Source organism: Rhizophagus irregularis, chromosome 17 (genome assembly GCF_026210795.1).
Source record: "Rhizophagus irregularis chromosome 17, complete sequence".
Lineage (NCBI taxonomy): Eukaryota > Fungi > Glomeromycota > Glomeromycetes > Glomerales > Glomeraceae > Rhizophagus > Rhizophagus irregularis.
Genome location: NC_089445.1, coordinates 985,698 through 997,921, shown reverse-complemented (window position 1 = coordinate 997,921; position 12,224 = coordinate 985,698). Strand labels below are relative to the sequence as shown.

The window sequence follows — 12,224 nt, the reverse complement described above, 5'->3', positions numbered from 1 at the left end:
TTAAAACGTACGCTGCATGTGTTTCGCAAGTATTCCTTTCTATATGGAAGATATTAACGTGTTATAAAATCATAAAATGCGTAATAGTAATAATAATGAATGAATGAATGAATGAATTGGTAGTTATAAATATTTCTTTGAAGAAAATTATTCTTTTCTTTATCTTAAATATAGATTTCAATGAAATCGGAAATCCTTGTACGTCAATGAAAACAAGGTAAAGTTAAGAATTCAATTGTCTAATGTATTATATGCGCCAATCATATATCAGATATCCTTCTTTTACAACAATACAACCTGTTCGGTTATTCATATATCCTTTAGATATTACGTACTAGTACAACCTCGATTTTCTTTATTACTAATGATATATAAATGGTCTAAATAATGAAGTCGAGACACTTTCATATGTTTATCTGTCTCAGTTTCTTTAATCGTGTATTACAATATAAAAATATCCTGCTCAGCATAATATTCCCTTCTATGGATAAAATTTTAGATTATCATGCTAATTTTGTCATTATAACTGATACTTTATAATTCCTTTTTTGGCCACTAATTTATAGAGACAAACATGTCAATAAAAACCTATTAGTAATAATTTAAATTAATAAATTTTCATGTGCTTAATGAGTTTTTGTTTCAATTAAAAATGATTATGACGCAGATAAGAATATTTTAAAAGTACTTAATACCGGCAAATTCTGGTAAATTCCGGTAAAGTGCTGTTTGAATAAATACATCCTCAAAAACACTTTATTATAAAAATAAAAAGTGTATCATCTGATCAAGTCATTTGCTATCATTAATATCTTTCTATTATCCCTAGGTACGATCAATACGACTATCATCATATAGGCCACGTTTTTAAATCATGTAATTGATAAATAATTGTACAAATCTAATTATATTTGATTGCGACATTATACATAATGATCTGATTGAGTGCCTATTGTTAAAATAAATATGGTTTTGACACTTTGATATAATCAATAATAACAGATAACCTTTTTAATATTTATTAAATATGACATAAGCGGAACGTACTGAGCATAAATTACTATTATTGGTAAAGGCCGGTCGTAATTTTAAAGTCTTAAATGTTTTTTTTTTGAAAACTTTACTCATTCAGAATATTTTGCATTTGTTAATCCAATTTAATTTAAAAAAGAAAAAGTAAATAATTATTAAATTTATTGAAAAATAAATGATTCATTTAATCGCAATAAAGAAAATTGAAATGATAAAATAAAAATTTTGAGAAATATGTTAAAAATAAATAAACTTTGTCTGAAGTTGAGTTAACGAGAGAAAATTATAAATAGATGACAATAAAGACATACTGTAATGAAGATTGTGTAGCAGTGTTTAACTGCACAACATTTTGTCATCATTGGTATCGCGGTATCGCACATAAATTCGTATGATATGCTACGAAAAAGATGATTTATTACAGAGGGCGGCCAAAATTATTCGGACAGCCAAAATTATGCAGATTATCACATGTTAATTTTGTACTAATAAAACAAAATTTCTATATTTTAATACTTTGTCATTTCAGGATTATATGAACCCAATTATTGCACAAATTTTACAATTTGTATAACGAAATACAAAAGAATTAAATTACTATAACTTGGTCAATATCAATCAGAACATTATAAATTTACCGCCATTATCACCTTAATGAGACGAATTTAATGAGCTAAAAATTATAAGATATTATAGGAAATGTCTAAACTTAATGTCTAAACAATTTAAAGTAAAATTACATGCTAAATATCGATCTCACAAATACATAATTATTATCATTCGAATCCTTTAGCAGCCGAGCAGAAACCTTTCATAAATGTGAAGGGTATGGGTTATTTCTCAAATATCCTTACATCCTGTTTTTTTTTCTCCCTCGCTGACTTCGCCTTAGTGAGGTTTTTAATGGACTAAGGTATATACTGGTTCTGGAGGAAGAATCTTCCTTGGCTAATAAATTTCACTTCACTCACTGACCATATTGAATTAACTCAATGCTAACGTGTTTATTAATAATAGGAAGATTCTAAAAATGCCAATGTGTTATTGAAGAATCCCGAAATTTTAAAGACAATTTACAAAGAGCCTGAAAAAAGAAAAAAAATGACGATTTGGTGAGAAATATTTTTATTTATTCATTAAATGATTTTTACTACATCAGGATGATAACTCTCTCTTAGGGAGAGAGCTTGATTTGAAAGGACGAGACATTTGCCTAAGGGAGAGAGAGGCTAAACTTTGCAATGAATCATAATTGAAACTTCATTTAAATCTCTCATTATGATTCGACCAATTGCATGTGTTGCGAAACTTTGATTATTGGATGATTGCGCACTAATATATTATTAGTGATCAGTGAATGATCATCATAATTTTATATGGTTTTTTTTATTTTATTTTAGTATATTTTTATTATAGAATTTATATTATCGTTTTTTTTTATATTGTTTTATTTTTTTATTGTATTAGTATATTTTATTATTTTTTTATTAGATATATTAGTTTAGAGCTATTTTAGAGCGTTAGCCAGGGACAATCATGATTATGTAAACAAATTGGCGTTGGTCAACTTATCACAAAGTGACCTTTGACAAATTGTTACTTGGACGAAGTGTGTAAGTTGTCTAAAGTCAATTTTGGCCATAGACAAGTTGTTCTTTGAATTTTTCATTATAAATATCTCCCCAAATGGATGTGGGAGGAAGGATAGTTTTTTTAAAGTTTTTTTTTTAGTTTTTAGTTTTTTTTTTAGTTTAGAATCAAGACCTTTAGACCCTAAAACAAGGTTTTCTCTCAAGAAAGGTTGTTTTAGTGGAAGTTCTTCTTGATCGGGAATTTATTTTTGTGTGTTTGATATAATTTTGGTTACTATAGAGCGCCGAGTGAGGCAGTAGTAAGAATTTTATTGAGATATCAACGCACTTTTAATAAATTGCTCATCAATTTGGATTTTGCTCCGGTAAATTGACTTGATCTACATAAATTAACACTAATTTGATTGTGAATCATTATTTTATTATCTGTTATCACCTGACGCCCGACGAAAACTGGTGGTAACACATGTTAAAATTCATTAATATAAATACTTTCTCTTTCCGACCTCATTAATAAATTTAAATAATTTTAAATTGCATGAAAATTTTCGAATAAATAATAAAATTATTGTTTAGTTATAAATTGCCGTCCTTATAATTTTTGTAATCTGTTTCAGCCAATAACCTGAATGTTATGCTTTAGCCTATTGGAAGGAGTATGTTGATCATGTGTTTCTACTTATAAATTTTGTTGGTAAAAAAAAAACAAATGTCGGGAGCATATGACCGCGATCACATGTTTAAATGACTTCCGCATTTTCAAGAAATGCTTGTTAACCTTTTTTGCTTACTAATGTTTATTCCTTTAACCAGAAAAAGAAATTATATACCTAATAAATTAATGATATTCATTCAGTTTTAAATGAACTCATATATAGATTTATGAAAACAATGAACACTGTTTTTGGTATTTACCTTAAAGTGTTATAAAATACGCCCTAAAAACGAACAATGAAAGACTAACGAGTTCTGGCTAATAAAGGACGGGCGTAACGAGTACAGCAGATTACTATCATAGGTAAAAGTCCGTAATTTTAAAGATTTAATTTTTTTTATTCAAGACGTTTTTTGTACTAGTTTCGCTAAATACGTGCTAGTTTTATTCGTACCGCACTTCTTAAAATAGCACCATTTTTTAAGAGTACCCAAGTTCGCCAATAAAGCAAGTATGTAATTGTAGTCCTTTTTAATTTCTTGAAAAATCGACATATTGGGCGTTTTATAATTTTTAAACTAGGTATCATGATATTTTTTCCAACTGAATTATATTAAGTAACATTCTATATACATTATCTTTAATAAATCATATTAATATTCGGCTCAAACATTTATAATTCAATTTATCATATAAAAAAAGAAGGAAAATAAATGTTGAAAAATAAATTGTTCATTTTATTACAGTAAAAAAAAAAATTGAAATGAATAAACAAATAAAACGAGAGAGAAAATGTACGGAAAAAATTCAATAATAAACTACATTAGAATACTAATTGTTTATAAATTTGTTTGATTAATAATTATAATTCTGGAAAATATAGAAGTCTACTTGTATAATATGCTTCTGGGTGTATTTCCGGATGAGTATATGATTTAGGCAATTGGGAAATTATTTTACGCCTTTTTTCTTCAGAAATATAATAATCATCATCAAAAGGATCCAGAATTAAATTAATCCAATTTAATTTTTTATATAAATAAGTTGCAGTAGGACGTTTTTCTGGTTCATTGTCCCAACATTTTCGTATTAATTCTACATAAAATTTCGGTGTATCCTCAGGAATTTCAAGTCTCTTACCGTCACAGATATTTTTCGCTAAATTAATATCGTGTGCTTCATTATACCAAGGTCTTTCTCCAGTCGCAAGTGTATACATTATAATACCGAATGAATAAATGTCAGAAGCGGTACTATAATTTTCACCGCGTAAAACTTCCGGTGCAACGTATGGCAAAACTCCATAAATTTGATCGGAACTTCTAGGATTATATCTTGGTCCATAAAGACCCACATCACTAATATAAGTGTCTATATAAACATCTCCGGTATCTATAGAAATTTCTTCATCTCCAATAAGCAAATTTCCTCCGTGAAGATTTTTAAGAACTTTACCTTCAGTATGAATTCTTTCAAGACCTCCAGCAATACCCCATAACATGTCTATAATATCACGCCAAGAAAGGATTCCATTGGAACGGTCTAGATATTGGTACAGGTTGCCACTTCTGTAATACTTCATGACTAACATATAATTAGAAGTTGGATCCATCGTAATCCCAAACATTTCGGCAAATGAAGCTGACTGAATACATTTATGATGTGCTTTAATCTACAATTTAGATGAGAAAATTTTAAAAAAAGAACATATGGATATTATTATTGTGCTTGTTTTCAGGAAAAAATTAAAACCCGTTTAATTTAATTATAGTTACCTGTTCAACGTAAGAACTTGTAATATTTATTGAATTATCAAGTCGTTTCAAAGCAACTTTTATTGGACCAGTTCGAGTCCATTCTTGCAATCCATCATCCCAATTCAATCTGGGTCCTTCCATCCAAAGGGCTGAATAAATGCTACTAAATCCACCACTCCCAATATATTTAACCATATCAAATACCTCAAATGGAATCCATTCCAAATAATCACAAGTTTGTGAGGAATTTAATTGAGTATGACGGATTAATTCATCAACATCTCTATTTCCTGATGACCAATAAGGAAATCTTCCCTTCATAAAATCAGTTTCACAATCTTTACACCATCCAAAAGAGATCCTACTATGTTTATAACAGTCCGGACAATATTTTGATTTTCTCGGAACAAATTCATCCATTTTTACTTGTAGTGAAATAACGAAAGCAATGAAAAAAAGTGTATAAATGCAATCATGATATGAAAAATTATCAACATTTTGATTTGACTTAAATATTGAAAATTTTTATTGCAATTAGAATGCAACCATAAAAATTAATGTCATTGACAACAATTAAAGATTTCTTGCGATATTGTTCAACCCTTTTTTTGAGAATTTGGATTAAGAATTTGAATTGAGAATTTTCTTGTAATACTATATAATAAATTTCCAGGTTGATCGACGGTCATATGCCACATAAAAGAAAAAATTCTTGTTATGTTCTTGATCTAAATCATAAGACAATTATGTTATATTATGTTCTTTATTTGGTAACCAAAAAAACGCTCATTGATTTTTGTAAAGGGAAATCTAGTTCTTATTTTGTTTAGTTGAATTTGTAAGAATTTCAAAATCACATTTTTTATTTTTATAAACTTCAATACTGATAGTAATGCTAGTGAAATTAAAAAACTAACTTCAATTTTAATAATCTAATTTAATATCTTATTTTTCGATTGCAAGTTTAATTTTATAAATCGACAATTAAATAAATATCGACAATAAATAAATAAGAACAAATCTAGATAAGAAAAGATTTGATGAATATTTGTATATAATTTTTTTATCGTCTATAACTGAATAACGGTACATTTTCGAATTATAAAGACATTACAAAATGATAACTGACTTTCTGTATTCTATCATCCCAAATTCACCATGGTCCTTTTCTGCTATACTTTTTCACTATTTCAAGTTTCTCAAATGGAATCTCTTCCAAGTAATAAGTTTGGAAAACCGACATTCAAAGCTATATAATCACATGAAGTAAAGTTTCCTTCACTGGAATTAGTTCTACAATTTTAGCACCATTCAAAAAAGGTTTCAGGCTTACCAATTCTAAGAATCTCAATTTAATTCTTTGATATTGATCTAAAATGAGACTAACTGATTCTGGCTAATAAGGATGGACATATGGTCATTATTAATATGAAGTCGCAAAAAATCATAATTTAAAAATCCGAGAAATGGTGGTACAAATTTGTACATTACCTTTTGTTTCTTAAATCATACATATGTATGTAATACAGTACATGCAGTCGTATGTAATGAAAAAAAATCGTACATACCAATTTATTTTAAAAAATTCTTGTCGATTTGGCCAAATTTTCGATTTTTTAATTTTAATGGTTGAAATTAAGATTAATAGTATGGCTGAAATTATAATTCTCTGCACAATCAAAGCCAAATATTTATTTCATGATCGCACGATAAAAGTATCGAAAATTTATGAATCTTTGGTATGCTGTCATGAAGATAGTATTAGGCCACACAAATTCAATTTTTCGGTTCACGTAACATTGAAATTTAAAATCAACCCGGGGACCCGGGGTTTATTGTTTATTAGTAAAAAAAGTTTATATATAAAATCGTGACATTTGATTGGTTGACTTTTAAAAGGGAGGAATTTATTTTCGCTCTAGAAGTTCTCAGCCGCGTGATAAACTTACCCGCCAATAAAATTACGTCCTGATCACATGATAAATTTTTTATATATAAACTTTTTTTTATTGAAATTTGAAAAAGTGACCCGGCCGGGTGAAGTGAACCGAAAATTCGAATTTGTGTGGCCTTACATGTTAAAAGTTTAAATCATAACAATACTCACATACGTTAAATATATGGTAATGTACAACTATAGCTTACATATATTTTTACAAAATCGTACCTCTTCAATAGTTAAATAAGTAAAATTTGCAAAATACGTACGGCGGTTGAAATTTTTTGATTAACAATCCTGTTTAATAATTCAGGAAATACCAAAGTTTATTTGTACCTCCGGGTGACGGACATGTTTTTCGGATGAGTATACTTTTAAAAATAGGTTTATATATTTTCAACAGAACTTTATCTGAAACTTCAGAAGAATTTGGCCTTCCCATTTTTTATTTCGAAAAGTTTAGTATATATGATGTCGCAACCAAGCGTTATTTTAATAAAACTAAATTAGACTGTTTATTAAAAGAAGTATTTTCTATATATGAAATAGGTAGTTCAAAGCCAAAATAACACCGGTCTGAAGAAGTGCTTAGAGTTAACAGTAATTTTTTTTTTTTAGAAATCTAAGAAGCAGATCAACTTATTTTCGTACAACAAAAAGGAAATTAATAAATATAATTAAGTTTATTAAGAATAGTACAAAATTGTTCATTTAAATACAGTAAAAAAAAAAGAATAATAATGAAAATAATAAGCAAATGCCTAGTTTCAGAATTCCAATAAAAATTCTAGAATCAATGAATAATGAATAATGTGTTATGTTTTATATTACAATTCGGGAAAATACAAAAGCCTACTTGTATAATATGCTTCTGGATGTATTTTCAGATGAGGATGCATTTTATATCTGTTTTTTTCATCATAATAATTATAATCACAAAATAAATTGTACCAACTTAGTCTTTTATATATAAAAGATGCGGTTGGACGATTTTCTGGTTCATTGCTCCAACATTGTTGCATTAAATCTGCATAAAATTTCGGTGTATCATCTGGAATTGCAGGTCTTAAACCATTACATATATCTTTTGCCAAATTATAATCGTGTGCTCTATTATACCAAGGTCTCTCTCCAGTTGCAAGAGTATTCATAATAATGCCTAACGAATAAATGTCAGAAGCAGAAGTATAATCTTCACCACGTAAGACTTCCGGCGCGGTATATGGTAAAACTCCATATATCTGACCTGAATTTTCATTTTCATGATCATAACATGGTCCATAAAGGCCCACATCGCCAATACGAGCGTCTATAGAGTTTTCTTCATCCTCAATAAGTAAATTTCCTCCGTGAAGATTTCTATGAGTTTTTCCTTCAATATGAACTTTTTCAAGACCTTTAGTGATTTTTTGTGACATTTTTATTTTATCTCCCCAAAGAAGAATTCCTTTGGAACGATTGAGGTATTGATATAAGTTGCCATTTTCGGAATACTTCATAACGATCATATAGTTTGACGTTGGATCTTTTGTAATCCCAAATATTTTAACAAATAGGTCTGATTGTATACATTTATAATGTGCTTTAATCTATTGAAAATATGATAATAAACAGAACCGAATTTGATTATTATAACATGTGATGATACTTTAGAAATAAAGAAGCCATTTAGCATACCTGATCAACATAAGAACCTGAAATATTTAGTGAATTAACAAGATGTTTCAAAGCAACCTTGATTGGGCCGGTTCGAGTCCATATTTGTGTGGTATAATCCCATTTCTGTCTTGGTCCTTCCATCCAAAGAGCTGAATAAACGCTACTCAATCCACCTCTCCCAATATTTGTTACCTTATCAAATGCCTCGAATGGAATCCATTCCAGGTAATCATAAGCATGAGAAGCATTTAGTTGAGTGTGACAGATCAATTCATCAATCTCTTTATTTTCCGACGACCAATAAAGAAATTTTCCCTTCATGTAATTAGTTTCACATTTCATACACCAACCAAAAGTTGTAGGATTATAACAATCTGTGCAATTGTTTTCCATAATTTTTTTTTTTTTATAATAGAAGAGTGACTTTAGTTATTGTTAAAGTTATTTTGTGATAAAATAGTTATAGAGCATACAGGTTTCTTTGGTAAAAATGTAGCCTTTTTATAATTTTATAATAATTATAAGTTAAAAATAGAATTCTTTCTGACTATATGAATGTTATTTTGCGAATAAATTAAATGGAATTTTGAAAGAAAAGAACAAAACAAAAGGAATCCGGTTCTTTTTGTAAATATTCCGGCTAATGCGGGCCAAGATAATTATAATTCGGGCCTAATACCTACTTTTTAGTGTCGGTGTTCATTTTCAGTGTAGTTTAATAAATAGTGTTTATTCAGAGGTGTTTAGTAAATAAGGTTTTTAAATTAGAACAAGATTACCAAATATCCACGACCCATAAAGAAAATTCCATTCTTATATTATCCAAAAAGATTTACTATATATACATCAAATAGCGTATAACATAATGTGCTTTCATTATAACGGTTAACTTTCTCCACTGCGGAAAATAAATAAATAAATATAATGTATTAAAAGAAAGATAGTTTCATTAAATTCCCTTATCTATTTTAAGTATAAAGGAAAATGAAAGACAGTATTTTTTTTTCTATCATTATTACTAGCTATCACTTTAATTAAATTCTAAACCGGGATGTACAATAAACTTTTACAATGAAATTAAGTTGTTCAACTTTTAAAAAAGGGAAGCAAATAAAGTAAAATGGTAGTAGCAATCAATGTTCATATGATCAATGGGTCATTGTAATTTTAATCGTACAGTACTGCAAAATAGGTTTAGTTAAAATAACCATGATCATGTGATTAATTATAATGCAGAATTGCAGATCGTGCTACCGAGACTGGAATGATCTTACTATTGCATGTATCTTTGACATTTTTGACGCATTACGTCATTTAGACTAAATATATTGGCCCTGTTCAATTCGGTCGAGTTTTGTTTATTTTGATTTTTCTGATTTTTTGCATAATACATGAAATATCCGACCTTTTGACCCATAAAATTTTTGGATTTTCTCGATCGAACGATAGAATGGTTTATTTTGCATATACCAAAATTGAACAAGGCTATTAAATTTTAGGTAAAAATTACTAGATGTTATCTGATTTTGGAAAATATATATATTGTTCAATCAAACAAAACAATTTTATTTATTTATTTTACACGAGCTTCGAAATTATAGTCAAAAATTCCATAATTTTTGACAAATATCAAAAACTTCCAAAAAGAAAGCCTGCAGTTTAGATAAAGACACGTCAAACTTGGGCAGAACATGAGAAAATTTTTTGATTTATATCACGCCTTTCATAAAGGGTAGATGGAATATGTATTCACACGGATTAATGAAACATGGGAACTTCAGTTTGATTCATGATCAATGGTATCAATATCGGGTTTATATTATGTATATTTGAATAGATCTTTTAATCTTATAACCTGAATTTACTCAATTTATTAAGTAAAAAATATTTAATTAATGATGTCATGGATTCCACTTTTTTTTTCAAGTTTATACCCTTACAATTAGATAAATCAAAACCAAAGGAAATAATGTGAAATAATGCCAATACAACTAAACAGTTGTGGATAACAAATTTAACACGACCATTTCGACTATATATTGATGCATTGTATTTTAATGAATTAGAACAATTAGGTTTTATTGAAACAAAAACTCATTTTAATTTCGTATGGAAATTCTTAAAAAAAGAGAAAGAAAAAATTTGTTAGTGAAAATGAAAAATAACATCATCACACGTAAAGTGTTAGTAAAAATTACTAAATTAAATATTAACTTTTATCACGGAACATTTTTATTAGTATATTAACTATAATCTTTAATTATTTTGGGAACAATTTTTTTTTCAAGTAAACGTAATATCTTTTATTTCTTCGTTATAAAATATAATATTCAAAATTATTGACATAAGGAATTATAAAATAAAAAATAAAATAAAAATAAGTTACAATAAAATTTCTTCAGGTAAGAATGAGTTATAAAATTTGCTCAATTACATCAGATCATGCTTGCAAGTTCAGAAGATGGATTCTAATATATATGATAACATGGATGATGATGATTTATTACAAATAGATGAAAGTAGCGATAGTAATGACAATATTTCAATTTCATCTCTTATTACTGATAATGATGAAACAAATACAAATCAATATTCAAAAAAATGCCAAATGTATAAAGGACTTTGATCAGAACTAAGGTTGCCTGCCTAAACCTCTCCAAAATTCTACGATTAGTTTCTCCAAAATTTTACTATAGTTTTATTATAGTTTTGCAAGGTTTTGGCAGTTTCGGCATTTATAATAAGTTTCGTCAGGTTTCACTTTTTTCCAGAGTTTCACCAACTTTTTAATAAGACTTTTATATAGTTTCAGAAAAGTTTCACCATTTCAGCATTTCACCAACTTGCCAAAACCCCCCTAATTTCTCCAGCAACCTTAATCAGAACAAATAGTATCCTCATATATTAAACGCACTCCAGCATAATTTGACGGCTCAAGGCATGTTGAAAATATAGCATGTGAATTGTTTTCTAGATTTTTAGGTAAAAGTTTCTCTTGCAAAAAGTTGAATTTTGAAGAAAAAAGAAAATTAAATCGAACTTTGTATGCTGAATTAATATGGCAAATAGATAGATCATGTGAGTTAATTGTAATATAAATTTGTATACATTATTTTCATTTATTAATATTTTAACCAGTGTAAAGAAAGGTGTAATATTTTAACACATCATATACCATCAAACATAGTTTATCATATTTCAGAAATAAAAGTTTTAATTGATAGTAATATGCTAAAATTAGTAGGAGACAAAAAGAAATATTATGATGAATATTTTAGTTAGGATGATATTATTGAAAAAATGAAGAAATATTAAATTATTATCACGAAAAAACAATAAAATGGCAATTGGAAATGATCATCATATGATTTAAAATTTTTTTATAAGTCATATGATTGGATTGCTTATTTTTAGGTAATTCATGAAGTCACATGTTGAATTTGCTTATTTGTATTAATAAAAATCTTGTGTGAGCTATTATAAAAATTTTGACCTTTCTTGTTACCTATATATATATTGTTTGGAGTCCTAAAATGATATTTTATGACATTACTTTACATATTTATGTGAAAATACTCTATCTATATAAT

At 27.7% G+C, this 12,224-nt stretch overlaps 2 protein-coding genes across 2 annotated transcripts; both read right to left on the bottom strand.

The window, feature by feature from the left end:
• Positions 1 to 4,141: 4,141 nt before the first annotated feature.
• On the bottom strand, positions 4,142 to 5,456 carry OCT59_008946 (uncharacterized protein; the record flags this gene model as incomplete). Its single annotated transcript, XM_025310734.1, has 2 exons — positions 4,142 to 4,951; positions 5,055 to 5,456. The coding sequence occupies 2 exons, from the start codon at positions 5,454 to 5,456 to the stop codon at positions 4,142 to 4,144; spliced, it is 1,212 nt and encodes a 403-aa protein (XP_025179378.1).
• Positions 5,457 to 7,802: 2,346 nt separating this feature from the next.
• OCT59_008945 (uncharacterized protein) lies at positions 7,803 to 9,027 on the bottom strand (the record flags this gene model as incomplete). The annotated part of the gene is made up of 2 exons (XM_025329829.2): positions 7,803 to 8,564; positions 8,653 to 9,027. 2 exons carry the CDS (start codon positions 9,025 to 9,027, stop codon positions 7,803 to 7,805), a joined length of 1,137 nt encoding a protein of 378 aa, XP_025179379.1.
• Between the last annotated feature and the right edge of the window lie 3,197 nt (positions 9,028 to 12,224).